This window comes from Oncorhynchus clarkii, unplaced genomic scaffold, assembly GCF_045791955.1.
Source record: "Oncorhynchus clarkii lewisi isolate Uvic-CL-2024 unplaced genomic scaffold, UVic_Ocla_1.0 unplaced_contig_13472_pilon_pilon, whole genome shotgun sequence".
Lineage (NCBI taxonomy): Eukaryota > Metazoa > Chordata > Actinopteri > Salmoniformes > Salmonidae > Oncorhynchus > Oncorhynchus clarkii.
The window spans coordinates 131,855-151,134 of NW_027260960.1; the positions used below are offsets into that span (position 1 = coordinate 131,855).

Below are 19,280 nucleotides of genomic sequence, written 5' to 3' on the forward strand. Positions count from 1 at the left end.
TGTATTGAAAGTTAACGGTGGTTTGAGTGCTCCTTTTAAAGTGTGTAGAGGTATTAGGCAGGGATGTTCTATGTCAGGGATGTTATATGCTATTGCTATAGAGCCACTACTAAATAGCATTAGAAGTCGTATTGCAGGGGTGTGCCTTTCAGAGGATATTCCTCCTATTCGTCTTTCAGCCTATGCTGATGATGTAGTTGTGCTAGTGAAAAATCAAGCGGAGGTGGATAGTTTGAGTCTAATGGTTGATCGTTTTAGGGGAATATCCTCTGCAAAGGTAAATTGGGAAAAGAGTTGTGCTTTACAGATTGGAGAATGGTCTGGGGGGATCATGGCTTTGCCAGGGGGGCTAGAATGGTGTAAGGGAGGTTTTAAGTATCTTGGAGTGTACCTAGGAGATGAGGGGACTATGGAAAAAAATTGGAGTGGGGTGGTGGAAATGGTGGAAGGGAGGATGAGGAGATGGCGTTGGTTACTATCTCGTATGTCATACAGGGGGCGTACTATTATAGTTAACAATGTGATTGCATCTGCACTGTGGCATCGGTTGTCAGTTTTAGAACCACCATCTGGCCTTCTGGCTAAGATACAGGCAATTATTGTGGATTTCTTTTGGGATAAATATCACTGGGTTCCACAAAGTGTTTTGTTTTTGTCAAAAGAGGAGGGGGGACAAGGTCTTGTACATCTTGCTAGTAGGGCTGCTGCTTTCCGGTTTCAGTTTATTCAAAGGTTGCTTTATGGACCGGAAAATGTGGTGTGGAGAGGGGTGGCAGGTCTTATATTACAGCGGGTTGGAGGATTAGGTTTAAAGAAGGCTTTATTTCTGGTTGATATTAGCCAGATTTCTAGGGAGGGAGTACCTCCGTTTTACAGAGGCCTTCTCAGAGTGTGGAGCGTAATGAAGGTGTCCAGAAGAACTTCAGCGGAGTCAGTGCATTGGCTGTTGGAGGAACCTCTGGTGTATGGGGCAAGACTGGACTGTACAACTGCAGCTGTTCCACATTTCTCCAAGATTCTGGTGAAGGGGAAAATCATCACCTTAAGACAGTTAATGGCCATGGCTGGGCCCGCCTTAATGGATGGAAGACGGGTGGCAGAACATTTGGGGATGAGGTCGGAAAGGATTGTCGGACAAATGCTGGGGAGCTGTAGGAAGGCTCTGTCAGCGGAAGAATGGGGTATGCTTAGTAGCCACAAGAAGATTGTGCAAGATGAAGACGTCTCATTTCCAAAACTAGGGATTACACCAAATATCCCAGAGTCAGAAAGAAAGGCGTTATTGCTGGATTTGAGAGGGTTGGAGGAGGTGGGTTTGGATGAGGTGAATGGGAAGGAATTGTATAGAGGGTGTGTCAAGGTGTTGAATAAAGATAAATTGAAAAATAGAAAAGATACTCCATGGAGGGTAAAATTGGGCATTGATGACAAGGTAAAGCCAGCATGGAGAGCAATGTACAAACCACCGTTACAAAAGGGTACTGGTGATATGCAATGGAGGGTTTTACATGGCATCATTGCAGTTAATGCTTTTGTATCTGTTATTAACTCAGATGTTAGAGATGGATGTCCTTTTTGTAATATAAGAGAAACCATTGTTCACTGTTTTATGGAGTGTGAGAGGATAAAACCTCTATTGGAAATGCTGGAATCTTTGTTTAAAGCTGTAGGGGAGTTTTTCAATAACACTGTTTTTATTTTGGGGTTTCATTATAGTAAACAACAGAAAAGAAAATGTCAAATTTTGTTTTGGGACAAGCTAAGATGTCAATTTTTCTGAGTAGGAAACATAAGATAGAAACGGGATATGGGCAGGATGTAAGATGTGTTTTTAAAGGTTTAGTGAAAGCAAGAATAAAAGTAGATTTTGAGTTCTTTTCAGCTGTAAAAGATCTCCTATTATTTGAGGAGAAGTGGGCTTACGAAGGAGCACTTTGTTTTGTAGAGGAGGGGAAATTATTTTTTGCTGCTGAAATAAGTTGAATGTATATGTTATGTATTTATTTTTGTTTAGGAATTACATTTGTTGTTTTATTTCTGAAAAGGCAGTGTGTCATTATTTTATGTTAACATTTGAGTAAAAAATAAAGGTTTTATAAAAACTCAAACTCAAACTCTCTCTCTCTCTCTCTCTCTCTCTCTCTCTCTCTCTCTCTCTCTCTCTCTCTCTCTCTCTCTCTCTCTCTCTCTCTCTCTCTCTCTCTCTCTCTCTCTCTCTCTCTCTCTCTCTCTCTCTCTCTCTCTCTCTCTCTCTCTCTCTCTCTCTCTCTCTCTCTCTCTCTCTCTCTCTCTCTCTCTCTCTCTCTCTCTCTCTCTCTCTCTCTCTCTCTCTCTCAAATTCAAGCTGCTTTATTGGCATGAAAAACATTGTGTCAATATTGCCAAAGCAACAATGTATACAATATACATTGTAACAAAATTGTAAATGATAGCAAATAATAATATAAAATGGTAGTAAATAATAATACAAAAATAAATACAATAAAATGGTAACAGTCTACAGTAAACATTAATAATTATAATAATAACAATAATAGTAATAATAAGTAAGTTACTGTTTACTATGCAGATGTTATTATTCAGTGTCCCTCAGGCTATGGCAGGAAAATACATATTTGGCTGCAAGAGGAGCCATTGCTCCTTCGCCCATGAGTATTCTTAGTTTTTCCTCTGGGTTCAATTTGTAAAAATGTGGAATATATGTAGTCATTTCTGTGAATAATGAATCTCTTTGTGAGGAATATTTATCACAGTAAAGGAGAAAGTGCATCTCTGTCTCTACCTCCCCTGTCATGCAGTGACCACATACACGCTCCTCTTTGGGTAGCCATGTCTTTTTATGTCTGCCGGTTTCTATTGCCAATCGGTGGTCACTCAGCCTGTACTTGGTAAGGATCTGTCTCTGCTTCGTATCTCTGACAGAGTAGAGATAATCAGCCAATTCATATTCTCTGTTTAGGGTCAGATAGCAATTTAGTCGGCTTTGGGATTTTGTTTCGTTTTTCCAGTATTGTAAATATGATTCCTTTGATTGGTTCATGATTTTGTTTATTGGAATTCTTTCTTTTGAAGCAGTGCTGGAGTCAGCTTGGTTGGTGAGGTCCAACACCAGCTGACTGAGAGGGCTCGTTTCTGGGCTCAGCTCTTGGGCTTGAAGTGCTTTAAATTGCAGACTCGAATTTGGACTTGAATTTAGATGTAGCAAAAATTTTAATGATCTTTTCTGTATTTTCATTATTACTGGAAAACGGCCCAATTCTGCCCTACATGCATTAGTTGGTGTATTTCTCTGGACTTGTAGGATTTTCCGACAGAATTCTGCATGTAGGGTTTCAATTGGATGTTTGTCCCACATTTTAAAATCCAGTTTATTGAGTGGCCCCCAAACCTCACTTCCATAAAGTGCTATTGGTAGGATTACACTGTCAAATATTTTAGTCCAAATTCTAATTGGGATGTTGATTTTGAATAATTTCATTTTTATTGCATACATTGCTCTGCGGGCTTTTTCTTTGAGTGCCTTCACTGCCATATTAAAGTTTCCCGATGCAGATATGGTCAGACCAAGGTAGGTGTAATTTTTTGTGTGTTCAATTAAGGTGTTGTTCAGGGTGAATTTACATTTTTGTTTCTGACATCTGGGTTTTTTTTGGAAAATCATGATTTTAGTTTTTTGGAAATTTACTGCCAGGGCCCAATTATGGCAATATTGCTCCAGAATATTAATGTTTTGTTGAAGACCTTCTTTGGTTGGTGATAGAAGTACCAAGTCATCAGCATATAGCAGGTATTTCACCTCTGTGTCAAATAGTGTGAGTCCTGGGGCTGGAGATTGGTCCAACATGTCTGCTAATTCATTGATATAAATGTTGAAAAGATTTGGACTCAAATTGCAGCCTTGTCTCACACCTCGACATTGTGAAAAAAATTCTGTTCTTTGGTTTTTGATTTTTATTGCACACTTATTTTCTGTGTACATATATTTTATTAAGTCATACACCTTACCACCAAGCCCACTTTGTAGAATTTTGTAGAATAGCCCTTCGTGCCAAATCGAATCAAATGCTTTTTTAAAGTCAATAAAGCAAGCAAAGATTTTGCCCTCTTTTTTTTGGTGGACGTGTTTATTAATTAGTGTGTGTAAGGTGTATATATGGTCAGTAGTGCGATGGTTAGGGAGAAAGCCAATTTGACATTTACTTATTACATTTTTTTCTTGAAGAAAGGTTTGAATTCTTGAATTCAAAATGCTACAGAAAATCTTTCCCAAGTTACTGTTGACGCAAATTCCCCTGTAATTATTGGGGTCTGATTTGTCTCCACTTTTGTGGATAGGGGAGATGAGCCCCTGGTTCCAGACATCAGGGAAGCAGCCAGAAGTTAAAACCATGTTGAACAATTTAAGCACAGCATTTTGCAACTCAGGTGTGCTGTTTTTCAGCATTTCATTTCTGATGTTGTCTACACCACAAGCCTTTTTTGATTTAATAGATTTTAGCTTTTCATTTAGTTCTTGTTGGGTTATTGGGTAATCTAATGGATTTTGGTTGTTTTTAATGACTGATTCCAGGATGTTCAATTTTTCTTTAATTTCTAATTGGTTCTGGTTTAAGTCTTTTTGTGGGATGTTTTTGTATAGATTATCAAAGTAAGTTTTCCAAATTCCTACATCTTGTATGGCTAATTCTTGTGGCTTTGTTGTGCTTAAATTGTTCCACATGTCCCAGAACTGATTTTGGTCAATTGCGTTTTCAATTTCATCAAGTGTCTTGTTGGTATAATTCAATTTCTTGCATTTCAGTGTTTGTTTATACTGTTTCAGAGTTTCAAAGTATTCATATCGTAGCTCTGGGTTGTTTTGCTGCTTATGTTTTTTGTTTGACATTTGTCTTAGGTGTTTTCTAATTGTTTTACATTCATTATCAAACCATTTGTCAGAAACATTTTGATTTTTGCTTCTGATGTTGCATTGCTTTGGTTTTCTCAAATTTGCTTTCGATGCTGCTTTTTGGAATATGCAGTTGATGTTTTGGGTAGCTGAATTGACACCATCTTTATTGTTTTGGTACTGTGAGTTATTGAAAAACTGTATAGAGTTCATCATTTCATTTGAGTTCAATGTTTCAATGAATGCCTCTGCACTGTTTGGAGCCCATCTGAACGATTGGTTTATGTTGTAAAGATTATTGGGCTGTTTTTTTGAATGAATATTGCCGGTTAATTTCTTCAGAAACACGTTGATCTGACTGTGATCTGACAATGGTGTCTGTGGTCTGACAGTGAATGCACTAATGGAGGAGGGGTCAATGTCAGTGATGGCATAATCGACTACACTTGTCCCAAGAGCTGAGCAGTAAGTAAACTGACCTAAAGAGTCCCCTCTGATTCTACCATTAAGCATGTACAGGCCTAAGGCTCGACAGAGATGTACTAACTCTTTTCCATTTTTGTTCAGTATTTGGTCAGGACTGTTTCTATTATTTATAATAGGGCTACTGTACAAGGAGGGGTGTCCAAATATGTGGTGGTTACCTCCCGCATCAGTGTAGTCAGGCTCAGAACCTGTTCTTGCATTGAAATCTCCACAAAGAAGCACTTTACCCTGCGCCTGAAATGTAATGATTTCTGTCTGGAGATTGTCAAAAAACTGATCATCATAATATGATGAATCTGAAGGAGGAGCATAAGCTGCACATATGTATACATCATTGTCACAATAGATTGTACCTTTGTTAAGTTTTAGCCAAATGTGAGTGGTACCTTTTTTCATTTCATTCAGTGCTAAGTCCTGCTTATGCCAAATGATGATTCCACCTGAGTCTCGGCCCCGTTTAACATTTTTATGTTTGATTGATGGTAGTAAACTTTCTCTATAGCCTGAGGGACACTGAGTATCTATGTCTCCACGACACCATGTTTCCAGTAGGATTATGATGTCCTGTCCCTTGATGTTTTTAATCAATTCTGGATTAGTTGTTTTATAACCAAAATGTGAAGAGTATAGGCCCTGGATATTCCAAGAGCTGATAGTTAATGATCTCATTTATAATAAGTGATATTCACTGGTTTGAGTAAAGTACATCGAAAAAAACAAAAAAAATAAAATACTATATATATATATATATATATACACATATACATACATACACACATACATACATATATATATATATATATATACACATACATATATACATATATATATACATACATACACATATACATATACATACATATACATATATATATACATACATACACATACACATACATACATATATATACATACACATACATATACACACATACATACATACATACACACACACACACACACACACACACATACATACACACACACACACATACATATATGTATATATATATATATACATACACATACACATATATATACATATATACATATATACACATATATATATATATATATATATACACATACATATATACACATACATGCACATACACATATACACACATACATACATACATACACACGCGCACACACACACACACACACACACCATTACATATAATAATTATTATAATACCGGTGTCAATACATTTAGGAATATTTGTAAACAAATTAATAAGAATGGAATAAGATTGCACTGTACTTATTTTATGTGCAATCTGCAACCCTGTGTGTTTGTGTGTGTGTGTGTGTGCGTGTGCGTGCCCGTGTGTGAATTAAAGGGACTGTCTAGCTCAGTAGTCTGCATATTAGTTGCAGTAGTTGGCGCACCTCTCCTATCTCTGATTGTTCTAGGGGTCTTCTGCCAGAGGTTACCTCAGCATATGTAGGCTGACGATCTAATTGATACATGGTGTGGACTGCATCATGTGGTCTACTTCCCTGAAGGGCAGTGTTCTGACCGACCCTGGAGTAGTGGTCAGAGCTGTGTTGTGATGGGCTGGTTCTAGTAGAGCTGTGTTGTGATGGGACAGGTCTAGTAGAGCTGTGTTGTGATGGGCCGGGTCTAGTAGAGCTGTGTTGTGATGGGCCGGGTCTAGTAGAGCTGTGTTGTGATGGGCCGGGTCTAGTAGAGCTGTGTTGTGATGGGCCGGGTCTAGTAGAGCTTTGTTGTGATGGGCCAGGTCTAGTAGAGCTGTGTTGTGATGGGCCAGGTCTAGTAGAGCTGTGTTGGGATGGGCCGGGTCTAGTAGAGCTGTGTTGTGAAGGGCCGGGTCTAGTAGAGCTGTGTTGTGATGGGCCAGGTCTAGTAGAGCTGTGCTGTAATAAGCCATGTCTGGCTCTTTTCTCCTCGGGATGGTGGAGGTACTGTTGTTTCAGAAGGTGGGGCGGGGGACCTTTGTTGCTGGGGTGATGGGTGTGTGGGTCCCTGCCAAGTGTTGCATCTTTTAGGTCCTTGGCAAAGGTTCTGATACTGTCCTGATCAAGATGTATATTATCATATAAGTGTTGACATGTCAGAGTGGGGTGGTGAGCCGTTCTGACGTTGAGCAGTGAGGCACAGTCCACAGTGATCTGTTGATTTATTTTGTCGATCAACTTTTCTGGGAAGTCTTTTCTTGGTAGGAGGGTGGACACAACTATATTGGTTGTTGGGAACATAGCCTGTGCCCGTTCTGCCACTCTTCTCACTGCCCCAGATACATTTTCACCTTTGGCATGAAGGTCGTTTGTGCCAGTGTGGATGATGATGTTGTCAGGGGTGTCAATCCTGGTCTGACTGAGTAGCTGCATTGCACTCTCAGTTGTAGGACACCAGAACTTATACACCTGGTGTCTAGGGAATAATCTTTCCTGGACTAAGAACTTCCCATTTGAATCAATTAGAATTGCAGTTGTGGGTGATTGTCTGGGTGGAGCAGACTGGGAGGCTGGTATTCTGACCTGGGCTGGAGCAGACTGGGAGGCTGGTAGGTTAACCTGGGCTGGAGCAGACTGGGAGGCTGGTATTCTGACCTGGGCTGGAGCAGACTGGGAGGCTGGTAGGTTGACCTGGGCTGGAGCAGACTGGGAGGCTGGTAGGTTAACCTGGGCTGGAGCAGACTGGGAGGCTGGTATTCTGACCTGGGCTGGAGCAGACTGGGAGGCTGGTAGGTTGACCTGGGCTGGAGCAGACTGAGAGGCTGGTAGGTTGACCTGGGCTGGAGCAGACTGGTAGGCTGGTGCAGTGTCATCCGGCTGTGTAGTGGAGGCCATGCTGGTCTCAGGTTCTGCTTGTGTTGTACCAAGCTGGTGGACATGTTCTCTAGATGCAGAGGACACAATGACTCTCTGCCGGTTGAGGGTGTCAATGTACCTCTCTTTTTGTTCGAGCTCCTTTCTTGTTGTGCTCAGATGGTCTCTGAGGTCATCATTTGTCTGACTCAGCTTGTCCATTCTGCTTTCTAATTTAGCTATGGATGCTCTGCTCTCCTCCCTGAACTGTTTCATCTCTTCTTTGAGTTTCTGGACAGTGTCCTCCTCTTGAAGCTTGTTCTCTCTGAGTTCTATGACCTCTGCTTCGACTAGAGAGAGGGTGTTGTGGAAACGTTGCATAGCAGGTGTTCTTATTGAAATTGTCATGTCCTTGACTCTGTCTGCTGCAGGTGAGGTAGGTAAAGGGACGTTGAGGGCTTCCTGCTGGGTCACAGAGACCATTGGGGTCTGCTTTTCTCCATCTCCCTCCTTGACTTTTTCCTCATTTTCTGAGATGATGTCAGCGTCTTCTTTTAGGGTAGCAAACCTATTCTCAAAAGCCTGGAGGCTTGAATCATTGCCTTGTATCAATACAGTTCCATTATTATATAAGTTTACTGTTTGATATGTGTTGCTCTGGTCAGCTTCTTCAAAAATGCTGATCTGACATCCTTGGCTGATGCCCCTCTTTTTTGAGAAAGGGAAATGGTTGCAAATAACCTTTTTCCATATGTTCCCTCGATTGGTATTAAAAATTAAATTTGCTCTTGTTTTGTAACTGGTAAGATCTGCAAACAGGCATTCATGGTTCTGTCCCATCAACAAACCTTTGAAACTTTTCTTAGCTTTCTCTGTTTGGATGTCTGGTGGGTAAACAATTTCCATAGCAACGCTGGTGATGTTGGCTACAATGTTACAATGTTGCAATAGAAGTGCTGTTTCTTGTATAATGCTCTCTTGTTTCTTCAGAGGACTGTTTCACTTTGTTATCCTTTTTTCTTTTCCTTTTTTCTTCTGTCCTTATTTTGTCTTCCTTTCTTCTGTTAACTAGATATTTTTTTGTTATTCTTTGTAAGCTAGCTAGCTTCTTCCAGGAGAGTCCTTAGCAACTGCTTAGCAACATGTAAACAATTCAGCTAACAATTCAGCTAGCTAAGATAACTGTATAATTTTATGAAAAATAGTTACTTTTTCAAAATCCTGTCTTTTTGGTTTGTTGCTTCTATTGTCTTCTATTGAGTCTTGCAGTTTTCTTTTGATTTTTTCGATGTACTTCACTCTAAAAAACCATTTAAATCTCAATATATACAGGAGCTCATTTTTCAGCAGCTGCTCAATTTGGAACTCTCTCTCTCTCTCTCTCTCTCTCTCTCTCTCTCTCTCTCTCTCTCTCTCTCTCTCTCTCTCTCTCTCTCTCTCTCTCTCTCTCTCTCTCTCTCTCTCTCTCTCTCTCTCTCTCTCTCTCTCTCTCTCTCTCTCTCTCTCTCTCTCTCTCTCTCTCTCTCTCTCTCTCTCTCTCTCTCTCTCTCTCTCTCTCTCTCTCTCTCTCTCTCTCTCTCTCTCTCTCTCTCTCTCTCAATTGACTTAATTTACAGCATTTAAAAGACACACTGTTCTGTCCACTCCACTGTTTTGTCCACTCCACTATTCTGTCCACTCCACTATTCTGTCCACTCCACTATTCTGTCCACTCCACTGTTCTGTCCACTCCACTATTCTGTCCACTCCACTATTCTGTCCACTCCACTATTCTGTCCACTCCACTATTCTGTCCACTCCACTGTTCTGTCCCCTCCATTATTCTGTCCACTCCACTCCACTGTTCTGTCCACTCCACTGTTCTGTCCACTCCACTGTTCTGTCCACTCCACTATTCTGTCCACTCCACTATTCTGTCCACTCCACTGTTCTGTCCACTCCACTATTCTGTCCACTCCACTATTCTGTCCACTCCACTATTCTGTCCACTCCACTGTTCTGTCCACTCCACTGTTCTGTCCACTCCACTGTTCTGTCCACTCCACTGTTCTGTCCACTCCACTATTCTGTCCACTCCACTATTCTGTCCACTCCACTGTTCTGTCCACTCCACTATTCTGTCCACTCCATTATTCTGTCCACTCCACTATTCTGTCCACTCCACTATTCTGTCCACTCCACTATTCTGTCCACTCCACTGTTCTGTCCACTCCACTGTTCTGTCCACTCCACTATTCTGTCCACTCCACTATTCTGTCCACTCCACTGTTCTGTCCACTCCACTGTTCTGTCCACTCCATTATTCTGTCCACTCCACTATTCTGTCCACTCCACGGTTCTATCCACTCCACTGTTCTGTCCACTCCACTGTTCTGTCCACTCCACTGTTCTGTCCACTCCACTGAACCAGCCTAATCAGGTTAATACACATACATCTTATTGAGGCCACCGGCTGAGAAAAACATACTGAGGAATACTGTACGCAGAAATGTGTGTGTGTGTGTGTGTGTGTGTGTGTGTGTGTGTGTGTGTGTGTGTGTGTGTGTGTGTGTGTATGAGTGTGTGTTACCTGAAACATGAAACGCTAACAGGAGGACACAGCAGCTGGAGCTTAGTGGAAGAGACAAAGCAGACACACACACACACAGACACACAGGAACACACTCCATCCTCCCTGGAAACCACCAGCCCATCCAGTCTCACTTTGAAAACAGGTCATGAAAGACAGGGACGTGTTGCAGTCAAAACAGTGGAACAACTATTCTGTCAAGTAACCCTGACGGTACAGTACAAAGCTACTAGGTGGGAGGGTGGGGATAGCTGACTGGGTGACTGGCACACTGGGTGACTGGCTGGCTAACTGGGTGACTGGCTGACTGGGTGACTGGCTGACTGGCTGACTGGGTGACTGGCTGGCTAACTAGGTGACTGGCTGACTGGGTGACTGGCTGACTGGGTGACTGGGTGACTGGCTAACTGGCTGACTGGGTGACTGACTGGCTGACTGGGTGACTGGCTAACTAGGTGAATGGCTGACTGGGTGACTGACTGGCTGACTGGGTGACTGGCTGACTGGGTGACTGGCTAACTGGGTGACTGGCTGACTGGGTGACTGGCTGGCTAACTGGGTGACTGGCTAACTAGGTGACTGGCTGACTGGCTGACTGGGTGACTGGCTGACTGGGTGACTGACTGGCTGACTGGGTGACTGGCTAACTAGGTGACTGGCTGACTGGGTGACTGGCTGACTGGGTGACTGACTGGCTGACTGGGTGACTGGCTGACTGGGTGACTGGCTAACTGGGTGACTGGCTGACTGGGTGACTGGCTGACTGGGTGACTGGCTAACTGGGTGACTGGCTGACTGGGTGACTGGCTAACTGGGTGACTGACTGACTGGGTGACTGACTGACTGGGTGACTGACTGACTGGGTGACTGGGTGACTGACTGACTGGGTGACTGACTGACTGGGTGACTGACTGACTGGGTGACTGGAAGACTGGCTGACTGGGGGACTGACTGGGTGACTGACTGACTGGGTGACTGGCAGGATGGCTTACTGGCCGACTGGCTAACTGGGTGACTGACTGGCTGACTTACTGGCAGACTGGCTAACTGGGTGACTGACTGGCTGACTGGCTGACTGACTGGCTGACAGGCTGGCAGACTGGCTAACTGGGTGACTGACTGGCTGACTTACTGGCAGACTGGCTAACTGGGTGACTGGCTGACTGACTGGCTGACTGGCTAACTGGGTGACTGACTGGCTGACTGACTAGCAGACTGGCTAACTGGGTGACTGACTGGCTGACTTACTGGCAGACTGGCTAACTGGATGACTGGCTGACTGACTGGCTGACTGGCTCCCCAGCAGAGAGGGTAGCAGTGTGTTTTAGGAAAAAGAGGAAAAGTCCATGTGATGCTGATCTCTTGTCATATCTATTTTATCCCCCCCATCCCTCTCACACACACACACACACACACACACACACACACAAACACGGTATTCCCAGCTGTGGATGATATGTCTGTCTGTCTGAGGGCCAAAGCCGTGTAATGAATGACAGTGCAGGCAGCAGAGACATGGAGCAGCCTGCCTGAATAATGATGTAATGACAATACAAGACAAGGTGAGGATGGAGTACTGCTCCTCCCCCTTTCCCTCTCTCTATCTCTCCCTCCCTCTCTCTCTCACTCTCTCTCTCTCCCTCCCTCTCTTCTTCCTCTCTCTCTCTCTTCTTCCCTCTCTCTCTCTCTCACTCTCTCTCTCTCCCTCCCTCTCTTCTTCCCTCTCTCTCTCTCTTCTTCCCTTTCTCTCTCTCTCTCCCTCTCTCCCTTTTCTCTCTCTCTCTCTTCTTCCCTTTCTCTCTCTCTCTCCCTCTCTCTCTCTCCCTCCCTCTCTTCTTCCCTCTCTCTCTCTCTTCTTCCCTTTCTCTCTCTCTCTCCCTCTCTCCCTTTCTCTCTCTCTCTCCCTCTCTTCTTCTCTCTCTCTCTCTCCCTCTCTTCTTCTCTCTCTCTCTCCCTCTCTTCTTCCCTTTCTCTCTCTCTCTCCCTCTCTTCTTCCCTTTCTCTCTCTCTCTCCCTCTCCCTCCTCCACACACTCCTGTGTTCCCATGTCTTGTGTTTAATCCAGGCTGGGATAGGGAGAGGCACAGACTCCTGTTTGATCCCAGGAATCCTTTTAACTGATACCGGATCACATTCCATCGCCGACATTCCAGGGGTCAAGAGTGGAGAGTACATGAAGACAGTGTGTGTGTGTGTGTGTGTGTGTGTGTGTGTGTGTGTGTGTGTACGCAGTACAGATATCACATTACACTGCTGTTATTGTGTATTAAGCCATCAGAGAGGATCAGAGAGACCACACCCCCTGAGAGATGGCAGATGGCTTTTTCTAGCAGCACAGTAATAATGTCCCTGGCTATCATCACTGGCCCTAACACGCACATATGATCTCTGTCCTTACCCTTCACAACACAGACATGAGAGAGTATGTGTGTGTGTGCAGGAGAGTTTAATCACACTGTCAGATGAGAGGACCCTCTCTAAAGACATGAAAAGAACCCTATACCCTATATTCTCTCTCTCCCTCTATTCTCTCTCTCTCCCTCTATTCTCTCTCTCCCTCTATTCTCTCTCCCTCTATTCTCTCTCTCCCTCTATTCTCTCTCTCCCTCTATTCTCTCTTTCCCTCTATTCTCTCTCTCCCTCTATTCTCTCTCCCTCTATTCTCTCTCTCCCTCTATTCTCTCTTTCCCTCTATTCTCCCTCTCCCTCTATTCTCTCTTTCCCTCTATTCTCCCTCTCCCTCTATTCTCTCTCCCTCTATTCTCTCTCCCTCTATTCTCTCTTTCCCTCTATTCTCCCTCTCCCTCTATTCTCCCTCTCCCTCTATTCTCTCTCTCCCTCTATTCTCTCTCTCCCTCTATTCTCTCTCTCCCTCTATTCTCTCTCTCCCTCTATTCTCTCTCTCCCTCTATTCTCTCTCCCTCTATTCTCTCTCTCCATCTATTCTCTCTTTCCCTCTATTCTCTCTCCTGACAGTGATGTTAAACTATAGGGTTTACTGTAACATCTGTTCTAGATTATTATCACTACAGATTAACAAGATCCATACATACAGGAAGAGATGACCAAGATCCATACATACAGGAAGAGATGACCAAGATCCATACATACAGGAAGAGATGAACAAGATCCATACATACAGGAAGAGATGACCAAGATCCATACATACAGGAAGAGATGACCAAGATCCATACATACAGGAAGAGATGAACAAGATCCATACATACAGGAAGAGATGACCAAGATCCATACATACAGGAAGAGATGAACAAGATCCATACATACATGAAGAGATGACCAAGATCCATACATACAGGAAGAGATGAACAAGATCCATACATACAGGAAGAGATGAACAAGATCCATACATACAGGAAGAGATGAACAAGATCCATACATACAGGAAGAGATGACCAAGATCCATACATACAGGAAGAGATGAACAAGATCCATACATACAGGAAGAGATGAATAACTAACATGTATATCTCAAAGATAAACTATCTTTAAACTGGAGACATATCATTGTATGAGTGGGAAACAGGATTTGCCCTGGACTTGTTATGATGTGCTAGCTGTAACTAAATGGAACCTTGTCTTTGTGTGAGAGACAAGACGATCAGATTGCCTCGTTAACAAAGGTTCTCTGTCGGGAACTAGTACTATTCTAAGTTACTGGCATGAACATAAACGCCTGTGATCTCAACCGCATCTCATTGGTGTGTAACTGTGGATTACGACTGAGGTCTGAGTGAAGCCAAAACTAAAGGCTTTGACTCAGAGTGGCGTCACTGGTGAGTCACACGTAGTTGCTGGAGAGGCTGTTGTGGAACAAACCCGGTCCAAGACATGTAAGACTGGATGGTTCATATGAGTAAATTAATAAATGTCAAAAGTTGTCTTTTAACAAGAAATAAGTCTTTAACCTGTAAAAAGCTGGAGAGGACAGAGGCTAAACCAACTCTTTCCCCAACAGCATTTTCACTTTCAAAATGCACTGAACAACTGATTAAGGCATAATCAAATAAATCACACTCTTTCTGATATTAACTTTTTAATTTCCTGGGTCAAGAATGTGTTCAGCGTTTGTCCCAAATGGCACCCGGTCCCCCGATGTAGTGCACTACTTTTGACGATGGCCCACAGAGCTTTGGTCAAAAGTAGTGCACTACATAAGAAATAGGGTGCCTTTTGAGACGCTAACTCTGTCATCTCAGTGCTAATGAGCCAAACAGCAGGTCACACAGAGAGTTACAGAGCCTATTTACATAATTAAATCATAAATATAGAGAAATAGACATCTCAAAGTGTATGTCTCCAGTGATGAGCTCATCCTCGGGGCTACAACTGATTGATACGAGAAGGCAGTTACACTACACGCAGAACACGACGAGAGAAACAGCCAGTCAGCAGCGCCCTGATTTAAACGGCCGCTTTGGGCCAAATGAAAATTAATTAATTTCTGTGAAGAATCAATTTCTCAGAGTAACTAACAGTGTTAAATGCAAAGAGATGGGGAAGAGAGAGAGAGAGAGAGATAGTGTGTGTGTGCGCGCCGCAAAATCCCCCCATTACGCACACCTACACATAATTGCAGAGACTCAGTTTGAGCCACTGAAACACTTTTAGAAGATTGGAAAAGGTGCCATTATTTCAACAATGTTGCGTTGTTCGGTCGCTTCAACTCTTTATAAAGACATCAGAGATAGATGAGGGCGCCATGGAAACCAACTCACCTGGCGTTAGTACAGTCGTTGTACAGCGTCTCGAAGTCTCTCCTGGAGATGAGTTTACACCGGTTCACTCCCGGTTGAATAGCTCCGAGGCCCCGGAGGATGCGGACCTGTTCCACGTTACAGACCACCGGTGTGATCTGGAGCCGCTTCAGCTTGGTATAGACCGTGTGCAGTCCGCCGACCAAGTGTTTCAGAAACAGGTCGAACGCCTGCGGGAGGCAGATTAGCTCGTTGTCTTTTACCGTGAAAGAGGCGAGCTTGGCGCCTCTGACCTCGACCATTTTAACCTCGTTGTTTTGCGGAGTGTTCTCAACCGGCGACGGGGTAGAATACACCGGTTTACAGGGCAGGACGTCGACCGGTGCGCCAGGGCTACCGACAGGGACTGGTAAGAGGTCCACGCTGAAAGGGTTCAGTCCGGTGGGCGCGATAGACGGTGAAGGGGATGAGGACGTGGTTGCTGGTGGCGGAGAGTTGGTCGCCGGTGAAGTCTGTATCGGAGGCGGTTGGACGAGAGGAACCAAGGGCATGAGAGCAGCCGGAGAGGCCATGATCCAAATCTGTATTTAAAAAAAAAAAAACAAGCTGAAAGTCTCGAAAGTCAAGTGTAGTCTAAAAAAAGTGTCGCGAGAGAAACAGAAATCAAAGAGTTGAGAGCTCGTCGGTAGTTTTTTTTTTTTAACTGAAAAATGTCGGAGATGCAGTGAGTGGGATAAAGGGTCCGTGCGTCAGGTTACCGATGACAGAATTGAGCTAGAGTGAGGAGCTCGCGGACGGGATGATACTGTCACATCATGAAAAAGAGGAGGAGCCTCTAAATATTCTTAGAAAAACATCACACGCATCTGTTGACCGTGTTCAGAATATGCGGTCCATTAGGCTAGAATAAAACTGGAATAGAAACTGAACACCTTGATGAATAATTTGTATAAGCAGCACAAGCTCCGAAGATAACGCCACTGAATTTTAACTGTAGGATGTTGACTGGAAGCTGCCCACTGTTTATAAATAATAACCCCCCCAAAAGGGCCCTCTACGGGGGGAGAAGAGGGACAGACAAGAGGACCCTGACTAACCTCTGACCCTCCTCAAGCCGCCACCCCATCTTCCTGTCACACACCACATTAGGGACTGAGCCTCCACAACCCCTCGAATGCATACCCTTGACAGTTCCCTGCTAATGCTGATGAAGACTGAGGTTTGGAGACTCTCTTCTCTGCACACAAAAAAAAAGCATATAGGCTAATTGAGTCCGCTCAACAAGATAAATAATGACACTAGCACTGACTTCGCTGATTATCGAGGAAGAAATGTGCTGACAACAGCTAGTTTCCATCCACTTGGCCACATTTTCCAACCAGAGATGTTTCCATAAAAATGACTTTTTGCAGGTAGAAAACTGTGCGTGATGACGTACACTACCATTCAAAAGTTTGGAGTCACTTAGAAATGTCCTTGTTTTTCAAAGAAAAGCACTGTTTTTGTCTATTAAAATAACATAAAATTGATCAGAAATACAGTGTAGACATTGTTAATGTTGTAAATGACTATTGTAGATGGAAACGGCAGATATTTTATGGAATATCTACATAGAAGGCCAGCATCCCGGAGTCCTCTCTTCACTGTTGAGGGGTCTGTTTCTCAAACTAGACACTCTAATGTACTTGTCCTCTTGCTCAGTTGGGGACCGGAGCCTCTTTCTATTCTGGTTAGCGCCAGTTTGCGCTGTTCTGTGAAGGGAGTATTACACAGCGTTGTATGCGATCTTCAGTTTCTTGGCAATTTCTCGCATGCAATAGCCTTCATTTCTCAGAACAAGAATAGACTGATGAGTTTCAGAAGAAAGTTCTTTGTTTCTGGCCATTTTGAGCCTGTACTCGAACCCACAAATGCTGACGCTCCAGATACGCAACTAGTCTAAAGAAGGCCAGTTTTATTGCTTCTTTAATCAGGACAACAGTTTTCAGCTGTGCTAACATAATTGCAAACAGGTTTTCTAATGATCAGTTAGCCGTTTAAAATTATAAACTTGGATTATCTAACACAACGTGCCATTGGAACACAGGAGTGATGGTTGCTGATAATGGGCCTCTGTACGCCTATGTAGATATTCATAATAAATCTGCCGTTTCCAGCTACAATACTCATTTACAACATTAACAATGTCTACACTGTATTTCTGATTAACTTGATATTATTTTAATGGACAAAATGGAGCAAAACAAGGACATTTCTAAGTGATCCCAAACGTTTGAACGGTTGTGTACGTGCAATTCAAAATGTATTCTGCCGTTAAATTCCTATATGCCGAATGAAAAAATAGTTAAATGCGGTTTCATCGCATTTTCATCACTACTGATGGTGTTGTCACAAAAACTGTTGCGTTAGCCTTTAGGACTATAAAAAATGTTCCCACGTTGGTATTGGCGCATGCGCTCTAGCCAACAGCTGGTAGATAGAGTGCGGGTAGGCTACCTACATTATGAGATTATTATGTTTAAGAGCGATATTATTGTTATTTGTCAAAGCAGCCAAGCATCGACCATCATGTCACCAGAATCAGACCCTGGATATTTATTGGAAAGGAGCATCAATCTCATCGCCTTGCACTTTCACCACCCTGTGAAGTTCATCATAACTTATTTCATCTGTAGTCTAATAAACTGCATGCTTTCCCGAGTCGTAGTGGGAGGACCACACACCATGTCATCGCGTGACTCCAAGTTCTCTTCGATATGATGGTTATTATATCAATATTTGCGCATAAAGGCGTTTGAACCGCTATTTCTCGCATAATGAATTTTAGCGACACAAAAAGATCCCACCATGTCGAACGAACAAATTGTCTTTCGGCATTTATGAAATTGCACCGGCATTTCATGTTTCCATCAGCCTGGTCGGGACTTTTTCCACGCGTCAGGAAATTCATTCGCATGAAATGGATGGGATGGAAACGTGATTAGTGACATGCGGTTGTCTCACTTAGTTACTTTAAGATGAATGCACAACAATGCACTAACTGTAAATCGCTCTGGATACGAGCATCTGCTAAATTACACAAATGTTTTTTTTTAAAACACACAAAAAAACACCTTATCTGTAAATTAAAGGCACCAAGTGAACATTGTGGATATGGGAGCTGTTCGATGCGCCATAGTTTTATCCGGTATATAGAGCCTCGTCTCCATAGGAATGCACAGTGCTTTAACGGAGCATCACGTTGATAATGATCTAAGTCACAGAGGGAGAGAAGAAAACCTCAAGAGAGCGTGTTATGAAGAGGAGGTGGAGAGAAACGTCTCTTTATTCAGCTTAAAGGTCTTTTCGCTCTTTTCTTCCTGCTTCCCCGTCCCTCTTTTGAATAAGCCTCTTGTGTTTTTTAATTGGCTGGAATTAATCTTAGGGATGTAGATGCCCGATTTGCATTCATTAAAAGTCAACTGAAGAAGTCAAGCTTGATTCTAATCAAATTTGCTTAATTATGCTTAGCTTTCAGCATCTCCCAGGAGAGAAGAGAGAGAGAACTTCACTTTTGTCTTTGGAAACTCCTGCTCTATCTCCTGCTGAGATGGCTTTTTACCAGCAAATAGACATTTAAAATGTCAGGACTCACTAAAAGACATGGAGAGGGGGAATTGCCACCTATTGGAGGAAAAAGTCTATGCCACGGGTCTGAAACCTGCGGCCCACGGGCCAGATGCGGCCCAGTCGCCGGTTTATAGCGGCACATTGATTTACACACATAATATCAGAAGTGTACTTCAATGTCAAATGTCAAACCATCCAGACAGTAATAAACCTCATATAGGGCACCAAATTCCACCCA

At 43.1% G+C, this 19,280-nt stretch overlaps 1 protein-coding gene across 1 annotated transcript in view; it reads right to left on the reverse strand.

Moving 5' to 3' along the window:
• The window catches only part of LOC139402684 (dachshund homolog 1-like), a 106,109-nt gene extending 89,896 nt beyond the window's left edge, over positions 1-16,213 (reverse strand). Inside the window, exon 1 of the mRNA XM_071146584.1 lies at positions 15,455-16,213. Within this exon, the coding sequence (XP_071002685.1) occupies positions 15,455-16,005 (551 nt within the window). The 5' untranslated portion in view covers positions 16,006-16,213. The remainder of the gene's footprint in view (positions 1-15,454) is intronic.
• Positions 16,214-19,280: the final 3,067 nt, after the last annotated feature.